At 40.9% G+C, this 22551-nt stretch overlaps 1 protein-coding gene across 5 annotated transcripts in view; it reads left to right on the top strand.

The window, feature by feature from the left end:
- Window positions 1-261: 261 nt before the first annotated feature.
- LOC117532939 (cytochrome b5 reductase 4) overlaps window positions 262-22551 on the top strand; it is a 42756-nt gene continuing 20466 nt past the window's right edge. Inside the window, exons 1-11 of one of the 5 annotated variants that reach the window (XM_034196553.1) lie at window positions 262-280; window positions 1974-2098; window positions 3024-3177; window positions 4165-4265; window positions 4494-4569; window positions 11128-11209; window positions 11322-11379; window positions 12093-12186; window positions 16587-16619; window positions 16706-16828; window positions 17495-17635. In XM_034196553.1, coding sequence (XP_034052444.1) covers window positions 2015-2098; window positions 3024-3177; window positions 4165-4265; window positions 4494-4569; window positions 11128-11209; window positions 11322-11379; window positions 12093-12186; window positions 16587-16619; window positions 16706-16828; window positions 17495-17635 — 946 coding nt within the window. In that variant the 5' untranslated portion in view covers window positions 262-280; window positions 1974-2014. Of the gene's footprint in view, window positions 281-873; window positions 1177-1594; window positions 1794-1973; window positions 2099-3023; window positions 3178-4164; window positions 4266-4493; window positions 4570-11127; window positions 11210-11321; window positions 11380-12092; window positions 12187-16586; window positions 16620-16705; window positions 16829-17494; window positions 17636-22551 lie in introns of those variants that run through there. The other 4 variants (XM_034196549.1, XM_034196550.1, XM_034196551.1 and 1 more) reach the window with 4 other exon arrangements.

Below are 22551 nucleotides of genomic sequence, written 5' to 3'. Positions count from 1 at the left end.
GGACATCTAATTTCTCTAAATGCACTTCGAGGACCGAGGATCGAGCGTCAAGGAGGCTCTCTGGAGGAGCTATAACCGAGGATACACTGATGGGTCCTCCACGGTCCTCCACGGCTCCTTCGTGGATGCATTTCCGGCAACAGAGATGTTTCAAAGAGTCGTGACCGTGACGCACGGCCAGATTTATCTCAGCCAATGACAGCTCTGCATCCATCCCCTGGATATTATTTATTAACTGCTCTCATCGCAACGCGATGTTTACAGAGAGAACAGCTGTGAGGTCCGTGCAGAAAGCAGAGTAATAGTGTGTATAATATATATCACTCAGTATAACAGGCCTACTCTCTTTATTTGCTTTAGTTTAGTAGATATCTACAAACAAAGAGTCGATATTTTTCTAAAACCATTTATGTGCTTCACATAATAAAATACACAACGGCTGTTAGCTGTGTGCGGTACAGTGTGTGCGTAGATGCAGCGGACAGACAGGTCTCAGTTGGTTTGGTGTCCTCTGCTTACTTTTAATACTTGTAAATAAAACTTTTGGCCCGTAATTTATTTCCCTCATTGTAGCGACCAGAGAGGGGGGGGGGGAGGGGGGATATATCCAGTCTCTGATAGTGTTACGTTATTATGAGAGTGCTCTGTTTGATTCTGAAATTGTATATATTTATATAATCGCTGATTAAACACCTAACCATCATGCAACGCACTAGCAAGACGTTGATCGCAACTGCGCAGGTCTCGCTTGTCTCAAACAAGCCTATAGAGTCCAGTAGAGTGCGGAGCCTGTGTGATATAACGGAGCCTTTAATAACATTAACATTCCCACTTTCGCTTTTTCTCCAAGTGCAAACATACCAAAAAAGTGTATTTTATAGTAATCAGCATTACACAACAGCTGTCTTTACGTTCCCATGGACGTTTATTTTGAAGTCCTTGTCCTTGAATCCTCTTAGCAGATTATCCTGTTGAAAAGCCTCAGCCCGGAGGTGCACTGTCTTAAACTGTAAACACGGCTATATTCAACATCAACGCTGTGAGATGTTTTCATAATGCTAGGTGAAAACCAGAGAGATTCAGATGAGGATTCTGAAGATGATGAAAGTGAGAGAGGATCAAGGAAAAGACCGAATGTTTCGTCTTTCACCACTTTACTCAATAGTTTAATTTCAGGTGGGTTTCTGGCACTTTAGTCAAGTCAGTTTGAATAAAAAAAGTATAGAAGTAATACTACATACTATTAATTATGACCCAATGTATGCATTAGTGAGCAATAATGCACAATATAGACCTACTGCTGCCTGAAAACGGGCACAACTGCTATGCAGCCATTATTAATTACACCTGTGCTGCTTTGGAATGTCAGAATATGTATTTACGTGACATAACATTGCTAAAGTAACTCAAATGACTTTGTAGTTGGGTATGGATGTCTTTGTAAATGCTGACTTTATACTTCCTGTATCTGTTAAATATAATAGAATTTTATATATTCTATCTATATGGCGCTGGTAGTATTATAGAAGGATGAGAGAAAAAAGAACAGGGAAACCGATTTCAGGCGCAACTGGATGACGCCATTTGTTGCCGTCGTCGTCAAATTGTGCGACATTTTCTTGTAGTTTACATGGCGGCGGAACCAAGAAACAGAAGTTAGCTCGCATTTAATCATTATTTTTCGAGCTACTTGTTATTGTGGCTTGTTAATTATTGCTATAAACACGGAACATTTGAGCTTTAATTGCGATTTAATGCGAGAATGTATGCTTTGCTGTCATTAGTTCCTAAAGGTAGTAACCATCAATGTCTCATTAGCCTAGCTTAGCCTTTAGATAAGCAGAACTGCTCAACATAGTTTCAACAGAGATGTGTCACAAACAGGGAGGAACGTGTACCAATAATATCTTGAAGCCAGTGTAACTAGGTTACAAAACGCTCGTTAATGTGCTAAATAAACTCCCATTATTTAGGTTTTCTTCCAAACTGGGGCTGCCTCCGAAGCGGTAACAACATGTTGAACATCCCGACCCAGGCGTTCCCTGCGCCGGGTTCCCAGCAGCGGGTCGCTCCGTCCGGCCAGTCCGGAAGGAACAAGGTGAGGCACACTGAAGCACTTCTCTCTATAGAAAATGTACTACACCTCCCCTAAACCTGACAGTTTAATATTGTTAGAGAGACATAGGTACATAATATTAGTAAAATGAATGTCTACTGGAACCCTTAAATGGTTTATGTATCATGGGGGATACAGTAATTTGAGAGTCCTAATGTGTAGTGTTATATTGTTTAAAATGGTTGTAATTACAGTGTAACATAGGTGTAAAATGGCTGTAATAACAGTATAATTACTGTGTAATATTGGTGTTACGTGGGTGTTAAAAACACTATTGTATGGGTGTAATAACTGAGTAATATGGCCCGGGTATAGTTAGGCTTTAATTTGGGTGTTATTGTGTAATATGGGTGTAATATAGGAAAATAGCAATCAATAAATTGTCCTATATATATACGACTGTGGCTGCGAGGGAGTGCGGTCGTCTTCCAACCAGAAGGTTGTGGGTTCGATCCCAGCCCATGCAGTCAACATGTCGATGTATCCTTGGGCAAGATAATTAACCCTGAGTTGCTCCGGATGGGCAACGGTGTGTGAATGTGTATGAATGTTAGTTCCTAGAGTAAGCTACACTGCTCTGTATGAATGGGTGAACGACATGTAGTATGTAAAGCGCTTTGAGGGGTCTTAAAGACTGGATAAAGTGCTATATAAGTACAGTCCATTTACCATTTACCATTTTCTTCACAGCCCAAAGCCCTTATTTCAGCATATTATATACAAAAACAATCTATCATGAGCCAATGTGTAAATAACAGCAATATCTATTGGTATGTTCTTTATATTGTCTGGCAAACGGACTCAACATGACGTTGCTGTGATTTAAACTTGGTCCTTCACACATGTCCAGAAGAGAATACATATCCAGGTGTTCCTCTGTGACATGACTCTGCTCTTGCCCTGTTAGGTGGCCTTGAAGCCTGGCCATAGTCTTATGGACTGGATCCGCTTTTCTAAGAGTGGAAAGGATCTGACCGGGCTCAGAGGGCGCCTGATTGAAGTTACCAAGGAAGAGCTGCAGAAACACAACACAAGAGACGACTGCTGGACCTGCATACGAGGTGAGTCGGCATAGTAGTCTGACTGCACAGGGTATGGTTCATACTTGATAGATGAATAAAGGAAGCTGCATGTTAGCTGTAGTATTTAGCAGGTTACATTACATTTCAGCTGAGGCATTTATCCAGAGCGACATACAACAGGTTTGATGGTTATGATCAGTTCAAACCCCATGCCTTTTAAACTTCACGTCCTCTAACGTGACCACACACACATTTCATTTATGTTATGTTTGTATAATGTATGTACAAAACAATGCATCATTTCTAATACAAAATATGATAAGATTGTAAGTGCATGGTCCAAGGAGAACAAGTGTGTCATACTTAATTGGAAGATTGGATTTTTTATTGCCTTTGTTTTATTTTTCATCAGAACCTATTTCTTGTGTGCAAAGACACATTAAGGCTGCTGAGGGTGTTTTAAAACGTTCAGTTTGAGTTTAGCTTTTAATGTAAGAAATGGTGTCCTCGCTGCATAGTCTTTAATGTGTCTTGGCTGAAATCTTAAAGGTGGAATTGATCTGTTGGGCAGTTGTAATAGGTTAATGATTTATCTGTAGACTTTACAGATAGTTTCATCATGCTTTGCCACATCGGAGCACAGCGCAACAAAGACACACATCATAGCGTTATAGCTATATATTCTGCTTTTCAAGTAAGCACAGTTCTGATTCTAATCTGCAGAGAGAATCATTTCCCTGCCAGCACAGAGATAAGGACCACAGGCTACATCCGGTTTAGCTCACTCAGCATAGATTTTGCTTTAGTCCCTTATAAGAACAGTTGAGATATTGAAGCCTCCATAACTACGGCGTGCTGTCTTCAGTTATGACGTATCGTTGCTCGCTAGTTGCAGTGATGAGAGCTGACTCATCCTTGCTAACTCTAACCCTCACAGATCCAACAAATGATTGCTGTCAGTCTGGTAAATACCAGCTAACAGAAAGAAGTATACATTAAGCTACTTTTCTCTCTGTATGTGTTCAGGTATGGTTTACAATGTGACCCCCTACATGGACTACCACCCTGGTGGAGAAGAGGAGCTGATGAAGGCGGCTGGGATGGATGGCACCGACCTGTTTGACCAGGTATGGAAGGGTATCGTGAAAGAACGTGACCATCATTTCTAGGTATTAAAGTAAAATAAATGTTTCAACCTGATAAGTAAGTAAATATTTTTTAAGGAGAATTTAACTATTTGGTATGTTTGAAATATTGTGTAAGTTAGTAGAGGTGTAGTGATATAATTTCACCGTGATAGTTCTGGATTTAAAATAAATAAATAATAAAAAGAATGTTCTGGTGTTTGTGCATAGGTCCATCGCTGGGTAAACTATGAGTCCATGTTAAAAGAATGCCTGGTTGGCAGGATGGCCACTATTACTACTAAAGGTATACACACACACACACACACACACACACACACACACACACACACACACACACACACACACACCCTACACATATCTCTGCATCAGTGTGCTCACATGTCGTCTGTCGTTGTTCTGCAACCTTACCTCTGTTAACCAAATGTAACACACACAGTAGAGAGCACCAAGCACTATCCCTGAGTTCAGGGCCACATTCCCACTAATGTATTCACTGTAGGTTTTCTTTCATTAGTCAAGTGTCTTATGCTGCTCGAGATGAAAAAATTGAACTCTCGCGTTTGACGCGGCACCGTTCAATCGCCTCAATCGCGTGATTCGCGCCGCGTCCACCGCTTCCTGCTCGCCGTCGGAGCGAATTTGCGTCTGTCCGCGTCTCTGCATTGACTTTACATGTAATCGCGCCGCCCCCAAACATCGCATCGCGTCCGGTGTGAACGCAGCATTAGGCCCCATTTACATTAGGACAAAACGGGTACGTTTGCGTTTATATGGGCTCAGAACAGTCTCATAATACACACATGCACACAGAAGGATTCAAACTTGTATTTCCGGATCCATACTTGTGTTTTTCAATGCACACACAAATGTATTCCGTTTCATATACATGTAAATAAAATCCAAATACAGAAAAAAGTTTTACATATGTATTTTTGATCCTCACATATTAGTTTCCCGTTTAAATCCTCTGCACCTGCAAACACAAACCGCTTTCTGTGCACGGATCGCTTTGCATTCGTGTGTGGGTTTTTTGAGACTCCCCTGACGGTCAGCCGATTCGTACTTGTAATTTTTTCTATCTATAGCCAATCAGATGTCTCCTCCATTCTAAGCCAATCACATGAGCGCGCCCCCACGAGGGTAAGATTACTTCATATACGCATTTTGCGCAGTCCGGTCAGCTCGCTAAACAGAGGGCGGAGCATCAGGTGATCATGCAGAGCAGCGTGTCTCCATCAGACTCAGCAGCTGATCTGATCTCTCTCTCGCGTCTGGTTATACTTCACTCGCGTTTATGTCCATATCGATCAGATCCAGCTCTCCTGATCGGCCTTTATAGAGAGCACCGATCAAACTATTAAGAGTGAATATCGGCCGATAATGACCGGCGGGGCTCCCCCCCGAGGTCACTGTCTAGCACTGGCTTCGTAGTGCACTGATCGATTAGGCTAAGCTAACCTGTAGCTGCTCCCTCCACACTCACAACAACTTCATACAGACATAAATAAAGCAGCTGTATTTGCCATACAGGAAACACACATTTAAAACGGTTTTGCCTGCCGTTTTTGTGTACACAAGCATTCATCAATGGTTCGGAAAGTGGCGCTGTACCTTAATAATATAAAAGATTGTATTTGCGTGCATTTCCTGTTCGGAAAGTGGCAATGTACTGAGAGTGGAGGGTGTCCTGAGATTAGCGCCTGCAGGCAGGCTCCATGGACCTGTCAGCTCCGGACTGCGCAAAATGTGTACATGAAGCGCTACGTCATGACCGCAAGAAATCATACCCTCGTGGGGGCGCGCTCATGTGATTGGTTTAGAATTGAGGAGACATCTGATTGGCTATAGATAGAAATAATTACAAGTACGAATCGGCTGACCGTCAGGGGAGTCTCTAAAAACCCACACACGAATGCACAGCGATCCGTGCACAGAAAGCGGTTTGTGTTTGCAGGTGCAGAGGATTTAAACGGAAAACAAATATGTGAGGATCAAAAATACATATGTAAAACTTTTTTCTATATTTGGATATTATTTACATGTATATGAAACGGAATACATTTGTGTGTGCATTGAAAAACACAAGTGTGGATCCGGAAATACAAGTGTGAATCCTTTTGCGGATCATGAAATACAAGTGTGAATCCTTCTGTGTGCATGTGTGTATTATGAGACTGTTCTGAGCCCATACATTTACGCACCGAATTCGTTTTCAAAAAAGTCTTCCGTTCACACGCATTCGGCTCAATTAACGTGTCCGTTCACACGAGAACGCTCGACCCGCTGGAAACGCTGTAGTACATATGCAGGGCCTGTAAGTGGCGCTGCTGCCGCCACAAAATACACCAAAAGCAGCGACCCCGGAGCATGGTTGCCATGGTTGCCCTTCTGTTTATTCTCCGCGGTGGACGGCGTGTTCTCCTGCTGTACATATAGGCCCAATCCCAAATCACCCCCTCGACCCTACCCCTCCGTGACGGAGTGAACTCCGGCTGTAGCCACACTCGCAGCTGAATGAAGTTCCCTCCATTAAGGGTTATGGTACGTCCACACAGCCACCAAAATCTTGGAGGTGGGCGTGTCTGAAGCTTGGGGATTTTTTGCGAGCAACGCAACCAACAACCAATCACATGAATCTCCCGCCCCCGACATACAAAGCAATAGCAATGTTAAAACGAAGTAAACTGGATATAAAATCCTCAAACAGGCGAAAACCTACCAGTTTCACCCACTGTCTCTGCCACCTCCCTCCATGCCTGGTTCCTCCGGTTTGTATCCCGGTAAGTTAATAGGGACTGGTCATAAAGAACCGGGTGATTTGCTACCGCAATAACTAATTTCTCCTCCATTTTCAGGAATATAGAAAATGAACTGCAGTGGTCTGGCTCTCCCAGCTTGCACGCGGTTTGATTGGCTAGCGCACCTTGTACTGTCAGATTTGCATAAACGGGATTTGATTGGCTGACGCTTCCACCTCAGCTTCAAAAGTTGAACATTGCTCAACTTTTGAATCCTGAAAATCCTGGAAATCTTCGCTTTGCTTCCCACAATGCAGTTCGGCGAAAAGTGAGGCAACGTGACGTCACCCCATTCAAATGAATGGGCAGAAGCGTTGGAAGATTTTTTAATGCTGCTGTGTGGACGGAAATACAGCGGCTAGCTTTGGGACAGCCTCCCCTCTCTCTGCAGAAACAGGAAATGACGTAACTGTATGTAACAACGGTTTGAAATCAGCATCCCTTTGACAAAAAATGTAAATTAATAACTCAAATAAAACTCCAAACATCTTTAATTGTGTAACTTTTTTGTAAAGCTCTTTTAGTTTTAAACCTGATGTTTATAAGCTTCTTAGTTTTTGCAACAGTCTGTAAATATACACAACTTTATAATACAATGCACACATTTACCTTTTTCTAGACTAAACACAGGTATGATCATAAGTTAAAAACATATGAGGTTATCATGAGGTTGTTAACATCGCAGTTTATCAGTGGATGTTTGCTGGAACTACTTGTTAACAGCGTGTTTCCCAGAGGTGGGAGTAAGTCCTACATGTGCAAGTCATGAGCAAGTCTCAAGTCTTGACCTACAAGTATCAAGCAAGTCCCAAGTCACTGGTGAGAGTCAAGCAAGTCAAGTCAAGTCATACGAAATTCTGATGAATAAGCCCAGTTTCCGCATTTAAATCAGTTAAAAGACAGTGGTTATGAAAATGGATTCCACCCACAATATGATCTTCATTACATACACAGTTAATCATTTGAAATCTAATTTAGACCGATGACAATCATATTAGATTCATATTAACCCTAGAACTGCAGACAATATAGCTAGGACTCAAAAAGTCTGTTCAAAAAGGCAGAATTCCAGGTAAGAAAATCATAGATGGCATTTGCCATTACACATATTTTATTTAAATGTTAACACTAGAACTGCCAACAGCATCAGCACCTACATAGATATCATTTTCAAATCATTTAATTTGTTCCTCTTCATAATTTCCTTATAAACTAAGTAGGACGATTTAAAACTCACTTAATTGATTTAATTTAGAAATTGCTTCAGTTTATCATCATAACAGATCAAAAAGTTCAGATTCATTTTACAATAAATCAAAGAATGATGCACTTCTACAAACATTATTCAAAAGTTTACAGTAACTTCTGATAATAACACAGGGGAAATAAACGAGGCATCTATTTTCCTCTCTCTCTCTCTCTCTCTCTCAATTCAATTCAATTCAATTCAAAGGGGCTTTATTTAGTTAAATTAAACAATGTTGCCAAAGCATCACAATACAAGATAATTAACAACATTAACATACATTTCAAATGTTTACATATTATTGATGATATATATATACAGTGATACAATTACATTTCAACACGTGTGTGTGTGTGTGTGTGTGTGTGTGTGTGTGTGTGTGTGTGTGTGTGTGTGTGTGTGTGTGTGTGTGTGTGTGTGTGTGTGTGTGTGTGTGTGTGTGTGTGTGTGTGTGTGTGTGTGTGTGTGTGTGTGTGTGTGTGTGTGTGTGTGTGTGTGTGTGTGTGTGATTCACTGTCCCTCAGGTTGTGGCATGTGTATACATATTGGGCAGCAGGATGTGCCTTGTCTCCTTCTCCTAGACCTAGGAGTACTCTCAGTCCTCAGAGAGGTCATCAACCTCCTTGAAACCTGGGATTACAGAGTTCAACTTGTTCCAGTAAACGCTCCTTGCTTCGTTGAATGTTTGGCACTTCAGGAGGAAGTGCATCTCTGTCTCAGTCTCACCTGTCGTACAGTGACCACATATTCTGTTCTCTTTTGGTTGCCAGGAACTTTTGAGTCTTCCTGTTTCGATTGCCAGTCTGTGGTCACTGAGCCTGTACTTGGTTAGGATCTGTCTCTGCTTTCTATCTCTGACAGTAGAGAGATATTCTGCCAGCTCATACTCTCTGTTTAGAGCCAGGTAACATTCTAATCTACTTTGGCTTTTAGTTTCTTCTTTCCAATGTTGTAAATAGTTGTCTTTACATTGTGTTATAATGCGTTTGACTGTGATTGGTGTTTGGAGAGCAGTGTTGTTGAGAGACTGGTCAGAGTGGCTCTGAGAGGGGGCAGCTAGCCTCAGCACCAGCTGACATAGGGGACTCTTCTCTGGGGTTAGCTCTTGGCTTTGGAGGGCTTTGGAGTGGAGGGTGTCTCGGGGCTGGATCTAAGGTGGTTAAAGAATGTCAGTGCTCTCTTTTGAGTGTTAATGATCAGTGGGTCTCTGCCTAATTCTGCTCTACATGCATTTGTTGGTGTTTTTCTCTGAACACGTCAAATGTATCTGCAGAATTCTGCATGTAAAGACTCTGTTGGATGTTTGTCCCAGCGGGTATAGCTCTGGTGACTGAGTGGACCCCATACTTCACTACCGTACAGCGCAATGTGCTGGATTACACTATCAAAGATTTTGAGCCAGATTTTAATTGGAATTTGGACATTATAAAATAAAATGTTCTCTTAATTGCATTTAGAGCTCATCTTGCTTTTTCTTTGAGTGCATTCACTGCCATGTTGAAACTTCCTGATGCTGTTATGGTTAAACCGAGGTCTCTCTCTCTCTCTCTCTCTCTCTCTCTCTCTCTCTCTCTCTCTCTCTCTCTCTCTCTCTCTCTCTCTCTCTCTCTCTCTCTCTCTCTCTCTCTCTCTCTCTCTCTCTCTCTCTCTCTCTCTCCGTCAAGTCAAAGTCAAGTCTGTTATCAATGTTAGTCAAGCAAGTCTCAAGTCCAAAAATATGCGACTCGAGTCCGACTCGGGTCAAGTCATGTGACTCGAGTCTCCACCTCTGGTGTTTCCTGACGGACACACACAGCGTTGACTCCGGTCAGGTAGAGACCGGTTTCAAGTCAGCACCGATGCAGACTCGCTGTTTGAGGGCTTGATAGCTCACTCCCCTTCCACACCGCTCCACACTCGTTGGTTTGGAACAGCACTTAATATGGCGGACCCTCTGCACGAACGCGCACACAGGGGGGTAGGGTGTAGGGGGCGGTTTGGGATTGGGCCCCAGTGTATAACACCCACCTCTCCGCCTCTTCCAAGGGACGAGGGAACCGTGCAGCAGAGTTTCCGTTAACATTTTTTTTCGCCGGTCAACATGTCCGTTAAAGTTGAAATCTTCCGGACAAAATTTGAAAAGTGCCGGTCAAAGGTCTTCTTTGTTATTTATTGAGCTTTAAAACAAATTGATAACGACTCTATAATAATATAAGAATAATAAAAGGAGCCTGTATTTTCCTCCCCCTCTCCTGACAGCCCAGCAGCTGAGCAGCAGAGGTGGGGAGAGGGAGACGTGGGGAGAGGGAGGCGGGGCTATTTTATCGTTATCAGAAAATGATCGTATAGAGGCGATTACACGGAGCCGTTTGCCCCCCCAGAGCGTTTCGTTTGCGGGGTCCGTTTCCGCGTTTCCGTGTCGGCCTCGTGTGAACGAACAGGCTATACGCGAGAGAAAAGTAGCGGATACAACCCGTTTTGTCCTCGTGTAAACGGCACCTTAGAAATCCCAGGAGTTGCATTGATGGTTAAACTAGAGTCCCCCAGCCAATCCTCAGGGAAGGACTGAGAGTCATCTATGAAGGGTTCTGAAGACTCTCAGCAGGAGTGTGTAACATCACTGATAATCTTTATCAACAATGTTGTTGTTTGATGAACATTTTGAAAGATTGTTTTAAATAACTTTTCATTTTAAAATATGAATGCATGCCTTTTATCTTATAGTGTTTTATTTTTTGTTTAAGTTTCCCCTCTGCCTTGCTGCTGCTTTGTAAATCATGTGAATAAGAATTTGACTGACTAACGTTTTTCTTCACAGCTGCCATGCCTCCTCCATCAGCGATGGGCCTTGCCCCCCCTCAGCTGCTGGCTCCTCCCCCAGACAAAGACTCTCGGCCTCGGTATGAAAAAAACATAGTACATATACAAAAAATATCAATGCACATATGTCGAAGTTAAAAGCATTTCAAAATGCTCAATGACGTTGTTATGTTCTGCTGTGTGTTTGTGAAGGTACGACTGGTTCCAGACTGATGTGGCCGTTCATCTGGTGGTTTATGCTAAAAGAAAGGTAAGCATTCGTCGACCATACGCACATCCCTGATGCATTTTGTACATTGGAATACTCCTAAGATTACAATACAATAGACATGCCAAACTACCTCAACTAAAATATACACACAATAGCACACCATCATTTAGTTTTGTTTTATGTATATATGTCACACTGTGGGACTGCGGGAAACGGTATCTTGAGATTTCCGGATGTATAACACAATAACAATTTTGACAATAAAGCTGACTTTGACTTTGACTAGTAGGCTTTCTAAATACGTATGATAATTGATAAATGTATATGTTATGCAGCCAGTAGTAGAGGTGAAACACTGCCTCCTATTTATTTGGAGCAGGTGGCTCAGACCTATACATTGTAACTTTTAATTGAAATCTTTGAGATTATAAATAATAATAATAATAATAATAATTCCTTACATTTATTATAGCGCTTTTCCAGATGCTCAAAGCGCTTTACAAATACACATTACACATATCATACATGCAATGGTCATGTAAATGGCATTACTAGCCTGTTACTATTATATTTTAATACAGATTTGTAGTATGAAATCATATTTGAATAAAAGTTTGAAACACAGAGTTGCATTTCAATAACAGTTTGAAGGATGCATTTATATTTATACAAACATTTGAATGATGAGATTACTAACTGGCCCCAGAGGGACTTGTATCAATGGTTGACATAACTCTGCACATTTCTGTCAGATCCCCAGCTCAGGCTGTACCATTGTTGACCTCAAAGGGGGTGTTCTGCGACTGGAAGTGCTGCTGGGGAAAATGTCCTACATGATACATTTAAGTGAGTAGAGATAAGACTTTCTACATTTGAATGTGCTTTAACAAAGAGACACTTATAGTTTACTCCCTCTTTTGAAACTTCTGCTTTTGAGAGTGCTACACAGTATCAATATATTTGGCCTGCTTATTTGTTTGTGCCAGGATGACCTACTGGATATAGGCTGGGCATCCAATACAATTGGATTAATACATTACAGTTACATTCCTAAAGCTATAGAGTGGTGCAGGAATGAGTCCTAAAACCTGGAAGTGAGTTAGCATTGCTCTCTCAGAGCCAATGGGATTTCTCCATAGAATTTTGGAAAATAGCTGGAAATAAGGTCTGTGGGTGACACAGATTGAAGACATTAACGAGTTGACGTGTCTGAAAAACGATGGTTGTTAACAAGTGGCTGAATAGGACTACAGAAGTTGTCGAAGACGCTGTACGTCATTACGCCGACTTGGTGGAATACTTGATTCTGATTGGTCAATTTGTACATTTCAGAGGTTGTTAATACTCGCTTAAACTCTGCGGCTAAGCATCAAGGGACTTTGTGCAGTCAAGTCCTGTCAATTAAACTTCAGCTGTGGACAACAGACCATAGGAAGTTAACACTAACGGGAACAGCAGCAGCAGAAGAAGACAAACAGGAAGTTAACACTAACGGGAACAGCAGCAGAAGAAGACAGACAGGAAGTTAGTTTAACACTAACGGGAACAGCAGCAGAAGAAGAAGAGAGACAGGAAGTTAACACTAACGGGAACAGTAGCAGAAGAAGACAGACAGGAAGTTAACACTAACGGGAACAGCAGCAGAAGAAGACAGACAGGAAGTTAACACTAACGGGAACAGCAGCAGAAGAAGACAGACAGGAAGTTAACACTAACGGGAACAGTAGCAGAAGAAGACAGACAGGAAGTTAACACTAACGGGAACAGCAGCAGAAGAAGACAGACAGGAAGTTAACACTAACGAGAACAGCAGCAGAAGAAGACAGACAGACAGGAAGTTAACACTAATGAGAACAGCAGCAGCAGAAGAAGACAGACAGGAAGTTAACACTAACGGGAACAGCAGCAGAAGAAGACAGACAGGAAGTTAACACTAACGGGAACAGCAGAAGAAGAAGACAGACAGGAAGTTAACACTAACGGGAACAGCAGAAGAAGAAGACAGACAGGAAGTTAACACTAACAGGAACAGCAGCAGAAGAAGAGAGACAGGAAGTTAACACTAACGGGAACAGTAGCAGAAGAAGACAGACAGGAAGTTAACACTAACGGGAACAGTAGCAGAAGAAGACAGACAGGAAGTTAACACTAACGGGAACAGTAGCAGAAGAAGACAGACAGGAAGATAACACTAACGAGAACAGCAGCAGAAGAAGACAGACAGGAAGTTAACACTAACGGGAACAGTAGCAGAAGAAGACAGACAGGAAGTTAACACTAACGGGAACAGCAGCAGAAGAAGACAGACAGGAAGTTAACACTAACGGGAACAGCAGCAGAAGAAGACAGACAGGAAGTTAACACTAACGAGAACAGCAGCAGAAGAAGACAGACAGACAGGAAGTTAACACTAATGAGAACAGCAGCAGCAGAAGAAGACAGACAGGAAGTTAACACTAACGGGAACAGCAGCAGAAGAAGACAGACAGGAAGTTAACACTAACGGGAACAGCAGAAGAAGAAGACAGACAGGAAGTTAACACTAACACTAACAGGAACAGCAGCAGAAGAAGAGAGACAGGAAGTTAACACTAACGGGAACAGCAGCAGAAGAAGACAGACAGGAAGTTAACACTAACGGGAACAGTAGCAGAAGAAGACAGACAGGAAGTTAACACTAACGGGAACAGTAGCAGAAGAAGACAGACAGGAAGTTAACACTAACGAGAACAGCAGCAGAAGAAGACAGACAGGAAGTTAACACTAACGGGAACAGTAGCAGAAGAAGACAGACAGGAAGTTAACACTAACAGGAACAGCAGCAGAAGAAGACAGACAGGAAGTTAACACTAACGGGAACAGCAGCAGAAGAAGACAGACAGGAAGTTAACACTAACGAGAACAGCAGCAGAAGAAGACAGACAGACAGGAAGTTAACACTAATGAGAACAGCAGCAGCAGAAGAAGACAGACAGGAAGTTAACACTAACGGGAACAGCAGCAGAAGAAGACAGACAGGAAGTTAACACTAACGGGAACAGCAGAAGAAGAAGACAGACAGGAAGTTAACACTAACACTAACAGGAACAGCAGCAGAAGAAGAGAGACAGGAAGTTAACACTAACGGGAACAGCAGCAGAAGAAGACAGACAGGAAGTTAACACTAACGGGAACATCATCAGAAGAAGACAGACAGGAAGTTAACACTAACGGGAACATCATCAGAAGAAGACAGACAGGAAGTTAACACTAACGGGAACAGCAGCAGAAGAAGAGAGACAGGAAGTTAACACTAACGGGAACAGCAGCAGAAGAAGACAGACAGGAAGTTAACACTAACGGGAACATCATCAGAAGAAGACAGACAGGAAGTTAACACTAACGGGAACAGCAGCAGAAGAAGACAGACAGGAAGTTAACACTAACGAGAACAGCAGCAGAAGAAGACAGACAGGAAGTTAACACTAACGGGAACAGCAGCAGAAGAAGAGAGACAGGAAGGCCCAATCCCAAACCACTCCCTCGACCCTACCCCTCCGTGATGGAGTGAACTCCGTCTGTAGCCACACTCGCAGCTCAACGAGGCTCCCTCCTGTCAGATGGAGGGAGTAAATACAGCAGCAAGCTTTGGGACGGCCTCCCCTCTCTCCGGCAGAAACAGGAAATGCCGTAACTGTATGTAACAACGGTTTCAAATCAGCATCTCTTAGACAAAAAGTTTAAATGAATAACTCAAATAAAACTCCAAACATCTTTCATTGTGTTTCAAAGCTCTTTTAGTTTTAAACCTGATGTTTATAAGCTTCTTAGTTTTTGCAACGGTCTGTAAATATACACAACTTTATAATAAAATGCACACATTTACCTTTTTCTAGACTAAACACAGGTATGATCCTAAGTTAAAAACAAAGTGAGGTTATCATGAGGTTGTTAACATCGCAATTTATCAGTGGATGTTTGCTGGAACTACTTGTAAACAGCGTGTTTCCTGACGGACACACACAGCGTGACTCCGGTCAGGTAGAGACCGGTCTCAAGTCAGCACCGCTGCAGACTCGCTGTTTGAGGGCTTGATAGCCCACTCCCCCTCCACACTCGTTGCTTTGGAACAGCCCTCAATATGGCGGACCCTCCGCGTGAACGCGCAAACGGAGGGGTAGGGGTAGGGCTGTTTGGGAATGGGCCGAAGTTAACACTAACGGGAACAGCAGAAGAAGAAGACAGACAGGAAGTTAACACTAACAGGAACAGCAGCAGAAGAAGAGAGACAGGAAGTTAACACTAACGGGAACAGCAGAAGAAGAAGACAGACAGGAAGTTAACACTAACGGGAACAGCAGAAGAAGACAGACGGGAAGTTAACACTATAGGACGCTATAGGACTATATGGGCGCTGTAGTTAGTTTATAGCATGACGTTAGCCTTTTGCTTCTGGCGATTACATTTCCAAGCATCTATCAAACAGGTTTTGTTTTCCACAGACCTTGTTTTCTACAATATTCCAAAATCCTACGGAGAACTCCCATTGCTTTTTTGTCGAGGGAACCCTTGCGCAGCTTACTTCCGGATCGGCCTACAGTACAACTATACGTCTTAACTGCACCACTCTATATGCAGGCAGCAGAACAAGTACAGTATATCTATAGAAAGAAAATCAGTAAATGTAGACGGAAGATAATATTGCATAACTCCATATAAAGTGAATAAATGTGTCGCTCATAATCAGTGTACGGCCTCAGGATCATTTGATACCAGCGGCCCTATACTAGTTCCACATCTCAAATGTGCTGCAATGATTATTGGTCTTTACATCTTCACGATAGGTTTTCTAAAATGATAATATTTTATTCTGAGATATGATATCAGGGGGATTGCTTAGTCTTGAATCATAATCCTCATTATTATTAAATAAATATTACAATTATCTTGGTGTGATTAGTTAGGGTGGATCTGTACCAAAAAAATACCTTTTTGTTAAGTTTGTAGGATGCGATTTGTATGCCGGGATATTGCTGCAGCTCCACAATATTATATTCAAAACTGTATTTTAACAAATGTTTATCCTTTAACAAACAATGTGCTTCAAATGTTGATTAGTTGTGCAGCCCTAAGAGTGACTATAACATTACAAGGAATCCTGCAAGAAACATTATCATTGCATAACTTGTGGTTATTAACTGTCATTAATTGGTGTATTATAGTTAGGTAATCTAAATCGGCTTGGTGTCATTTTCATGCTTTTACAGGTCTGGCTGATGAAGTTGAGGGAAACCTTGAGGGTGAGAAACCGTCTTCATTTAATATAATCGGCAGAATCTGTTATTATAATATTCTTCTCCTGAAACTGTCCTTTCTTCTCCAATAGCCAACACTGGCTTCTCGGTGGGAAAGATCCAGATCAGCATACGCAAACAGGCCAAAGGAAAATGGACAAGTCTCGGTCAACCACTAGAATCTCACAACACATTTCTACGCAAAAAAGACAGAGGTAAGTTCCAAGATCAGGTAATCTTTCCACTTGGATTTTCTTTTTTAAAGAACCTTGAACCTTGTCCTCTTATTTGTAGCGCATCATTTGAATTTGACATAGGTAGATATGTTTTGACATGAATTGTGTCACACCACTTATGAGGCAAAGCCTGCGAGCTGGTTCTGGCAGTCAGCTCGAGCAACAATGATACATTTACACGTGACGCACCTCGTCCCTCTTCCAACCAGCCAATCACATTCTCCTAAACCTGTCGCTCCATTTAAGCTGCCAGATCTGCTGCCCACGCCTTGCTATTGCTGCTGCTCGCCTGCCCCCCCACCACCTCAGCATCCGCCTGTAGGCTCGGGGGGGATAGTTATTGTATGACTGAAAGTCCGTTAGAGGTGCGGGAAATGAAAGAATTCAAATTAAACCACATTAACAATGAATACAGTTACTTTGTTATGTTGGAATGTTTGCATGATTACATTTAAATTTACCAACAGAGATACCAAAAAGTACAAAATGTTGTGTGCTCATCTCAAACTGCTTCTTTCTCCACATTCTGCCACTTTTTAAAATTGTTCACCAGATAAGATTGGACATTTGCTTCCTTAATTAGGAACCCAAGACTAAGTTTACAAAATGAATAATGAGTCTACATCAATGATCTTCTGTTCATAGCTCTGTACTATCGGGACTGTGTGTTGGTGTCTAAGACGGAGGTGAACCATAACAGCCATGTGTTCAGATTGCAACTTCCTCGTGGGACTGTCATGCACGTGCCTGTGGGAAAACATGTCTACCTCAAAGCCCTCATCAAAGGTAAGGACAGCACTGCACTATGTTCAGTGAATGTGCTCCTCTAAGCTGAAGCAAAAGTTCTTCTTCAAACATTAGAAACTTCAAAGTAAGAAAACAATGTGCACTGCTACCTTCAGTGATTCCAGCAAGTTGTTATGTGTGGTATACTCAGTACTCGAGTTGAAATAAAAACGGTCAAAATCATCCCCTTTCTAAAACTGCCATCCCCCCTTTCCATCCCTTATGTAATTTTATCAATGAACGTGGCACTGGTATTACTGCTATTTCAACATTAATTTTGCGCATTTTGAGTAAAATACTGTGGGCGAGGGAGCACGCACACACGCAATGACATTTTTACCAAGTCACTGACGCTATACTATGCGAGTGCCCTAGAGCGCGCCAGAGCGCCGTGATGCGCCTGTTTGATCGATGCCAGAAGCGCAGGTAACGGTCATCACAATGGCCAAGCGACCAGGAGGACAACGCGATCTGAGGGACTTCATATTTAAAAAATACTAAAAATAACATTTCAGGTAAGTCAAGAGTCAGTAATCTTAGTCATTACTCATTACTTTACTCACCAAAGGTGGAATCTATGGACATAAGCAGCAATAACAACTTAGTTTGGAGTTTAGCTACGTTTTTCTCTCGTGTTAGCTAGCTGGTAAGACTCAAAACTGTTGATGAAATGATACCACCAGCACCAGAAGAGCTGAAACCCCTCCTTCAAGCAGTGAACACTCTGGTCATCTCCACAGCTGAGTGTGAACGTGGGTTTAGTCAGATGAACATTTTAACCACAACTAGAAGCTCCCCTAGAGGTAAAAAGCATGTCAGCCTTGCTTTTCATCAAGTGTGTTGGCCCTCCACTGAACAAGTTCAGACCAGAGGTATGTGTCAAGACTTGGCTTCAAAGCCATTGCTTAGCTAACAATCCGAAAGCAAGAGCCAGAAAAATGGAGACCAAAAAGCATGATTATGAAAATCTTTGGAAACTTCTATGAGATGGGGGAGAGTGGAGTAGGCAGCCATTGACAACATTGGTCCTATTTTGTATTATCTGTATAATCTTTTAATATATTTTCATATCTTGTAAACAATTTGAATTTGCACTTAATGCCCTGTTAAAAAAAGTAACATTGGGAATGTTAACATAAAATATTTGTATTTGAACTGCAATAAAATGATGACGGATCAATATTTTTCTGATTTTTTTCCTCAAATTTTTTATGAAGTGTTTCATTTACATAATGATTTAATTAATTACGATACAAATGTAACCCTTTAGATACCAGTTTTGATCGTATACCAGTAACTGCTTTTTTGAAAAAATACACTATAATTCAATATTCTAAAAACGATTTTGACTTTATTATTAGTATAATCAGCTGATCCATCTGAATAATAAATGAGGGACTGTTAACCTACAAGATTTGTACCATAGACTTCCATTATAACCACATTTTTGTATCCCCTCCCCCCCTTTAAATTAAAGTGAAAAAAATATTTTGCACTAATTGTCCTCTGCATTTGACCCTAAATGTTAGTGGTGCCATGGCAGCCCGGGGACCGACTCTAATTCTGAGGTGCCTTGGTCAAGAGCAATGACAGGAGTATCTGAACATCCATAACATGCATGTTGTTTTAGGAGTATAATAATTATCTTTATGCTGGTTGGTCTCCCACCCTCTGCGGGTTATCAGCACAAATTATGTCCCCATGTGATAAAATCCACCATCCCCCCTGATTTTTTTTTAACAACTTGAGTACTGGGTATACTGGGTCACAAGAAAAGGGGAAGTGTAATGCTGTCTAATGTTTCATTTCTATCAGAAGTTCTTGTCTTGTTGTCTTCGACTTGAAATGAAGGCCAGAAGCCAATGTTAGGATTAATGTTGGATAAGATATTCATTTGATGTCCATACAAGTTCAATACTTTGGAAATTGACAACACATATTCAACCTGATCTCATCAGAATGCGTGACTCCACCGCGCAACCTTAACACCACATTGCGTGGTGGAGTCACGCATTCTGCTACATTTACGTGTCGGCACCACGCAAAAAACCCCAATGTAAAGTGAATGAGGCTCCTTTGTCGTGGTGCACACACGCATTTCTACAACGTCCTGCAGTGAGCTTTTATTCTATAAAACGTTTTTAAAATCTAGTTTATAGCTTGTAGTAACTCACGGGAGGCTTCTTTTATTTTATTTGTATTCATAATCATTTGTATTTGTCGTCAGAATGTATTATGGTGCATTAGTTACGAATTTTTGTTCTCAAAAAACAGTGCATTGTGTGTAATACAACTGTGATTTTTATTAAATTAGTTAGTTTTTAAGGAAGGCCAGAGCTTCAGCTGTGTCAAATAGATTGTTCCCTTTAGTTAACGCTATTTAAAAGATAATGATCATGTCCCCTTTATTGTATTACGTCCATTCCCATTGGATAACGGAGAATTGTACACCCGGAAGTAAGTATTCTCCTTACTGTCGATTGATTTTACAGTGATATCTGCACTACTCATCAACTCAAAAACACCAGATTATCCTTGTTAATTACACAACATTGATTGGTTTAAAATGTGTACAATGCTTTTGTATTTTTCCCCTTCGATTCGGAGAAACGAATATTTGTTCGGAGTTTTTGGATGGCAGAAGACACTACACTACCCAGAATCCTCAGCTATCGTTTGGGACTACACCATGTACTTAGCTTGACAAACCCCGTGATCAGTCCTCAAGCTCTGTGATTGGATGTTGGAGTGGCAGTGCGCGAAGTTTACACGGAGCGTCAAAAAGCACCTTGAAATGGAATGAAACCCATCGACGGCACACTATTCAAAATAAGAATCGAACGTGTCCTATCCCCCCACCCCCTCTTAGGTCGCAGGCTCCTCCAACAGTGCAACACAATAAAACAGATACACAGAAAAAATAGTGAAATAGTGCAATAAGAGTCTATATACAGATTGGAATCTTTTTTATTTTTTATTTAACCTTTATTTAACCAGATAAAAGCATTGAGATACAATCTCATTTTCAATGCTGACCTGGCCAAGAAGTTAGCAACGTTACACATAACACATAACACACACATATAAAAGAGAACATAACTAAGAAAACAAAAGACAAAAAAGCAGTCACTACATTGTGAATATGATATATTAGATAAATAATTTCTAAGTAGCAGCCAGATGAATGTTATGGATGTTGTTTCTAAGTTCAGGTGTTTAATAATCTTATAGCCTGTGGGATGAAGCTGTCCCTGAGTCTGGTGGTTTTAGTCGGGATGCTGCGGTACCGCCTGCCAGACGGCAGCAGACAGAACAGTTTGTGGCTGGGGTGATGGGGGTCTTTTATAATCCTGAGGGCTTTCTTTAAGGTTAACGTGGTGTTTTTACTCCACTACATTTATTTTAGTTACTTTACAGATTTGGATTAATGATGTGAAATATAAACAACCCTTAAATCCGACTTTAGTTACACCTGAGTACAATTCAGTGAAGGTGATTGTCAAGTGCCAACAATCAGGAGAGATATTTGATAGTTGGTGCTCGAGAAGACTAAACATTTATCTGCAGATCCGTATAAAGCATATTCATTACTCGTTATTCTCTAATCGTTCATTAAAGACTGCATATAATTGATATTTTGCACATCCCTTTCAAGATTTCAAGATTTTCAAAGGTTTATTGACATATCATATACACAACTACGGTGTAGTTATGCAATGAAAGAAAAACTTGGGTCACAGGTTCCTCAACAGTGCATTACAAGACATCTATCAATATGTGTGTACCTCCACCATTAAACTGTCATATTCTGCACATTTCTTATACTATCTACATAAGAGTATAATTAATGTGTATAATATCAGTTAAAATAAGTGCTTCAACATAGTTAACATTGCAGGAAAGTTGATTGTCAAGTTCCAAAACAAACCATGCAATATATTAGACGTTAAGCACTTTGTCAGGCTTAATATGTATCTGTAGATAGATACCCCCAAAGCTTTTTTCTTATTTAAAAGAAGACCTTAACCTAAAGTATTATTTAATGTTTAAATAAAGCCTTATTAGTTTGTCTGTTTTGCACATCCTCCTATCAGGCACTAAACTGTTTTGTTGTAGATATTATTTACAGTATCTTCTTGATATTTTCTATTCTATATTTATATCATTGACCTTCTACTTTCCCACTATTTTGTATGTACTCTTAATATTTAAATGTTTTCATCAAATATAACATTCAAAAGTGCTTTACAAAAATGAAAGACATTAAGAAAAATGCATTTTAAACAGTCATTAAAAAGCAACATAATCTACCTGCATTGCAATTACTCCAAACGTGTAATAACGTGCTTTAACCAGTAGGTGGTGCGGGTTAAAAAACTGTCAAGTTTACAGTGTTAACAAAATAAAATATACTGCTGTTTCTGGTTTAGTTTACGACGGATATATGTTGTTATTGTTTTGATATTTGTAACAAAAGCGATGGAAAAAACCCACAGTAACACAGAAAAGATGGTCTTAACATGACCCAGCGGTCTAGTAGTTAATAAAAAACAATAATATCAAAACAGATTATTACTACTAACTTTATTGTGAAATTAAAACAGAACGGTAAAAGAATAGTTTCCGGTCTATTTTGAGCCCGATCTCTGTAGATAAATAAAGAACTACGATAGATGTGTAATATTTAATGCAGCCAAACCATTTATTACAATGCATTCATGTGATGACTTTCAAAGAGTAAAGCAAGCACTGCTGAATAAAGTATGATTTGATCTTTTACGAAACGTTTTTTTCATATGGAATGCAGTTGGAGGTCAACCAATCACAGAGCTTGAGGACTGATCACGGGGTTTGTCAAGCTAAGCACATGGTGTAGTCCCAAACGATAGCTGAGGATTCTGGGTAGTGTAGTGTCT

Source organism: Gymnodraco acuticeps, unplaced genomic scaffold (genome assembly GCF_902827175.1).
Source record: "Gymnodraco acuticeps unplaced genomic scaffold, fGymAcu1.1, whole genome shotgun sequence".
Lineage (NCBI taxonomy): Eukaryota > Metazoa > Chordata > Actinopteri > Perciformes > Bathydraconidae > Gymnodraco > Gymnodraco acuticeps.
The sequence above is the reverse complement of the archived record's forward strand: the minus strand, read 5'-3'. Positions and strand labels throughout refer to the sequence as shown.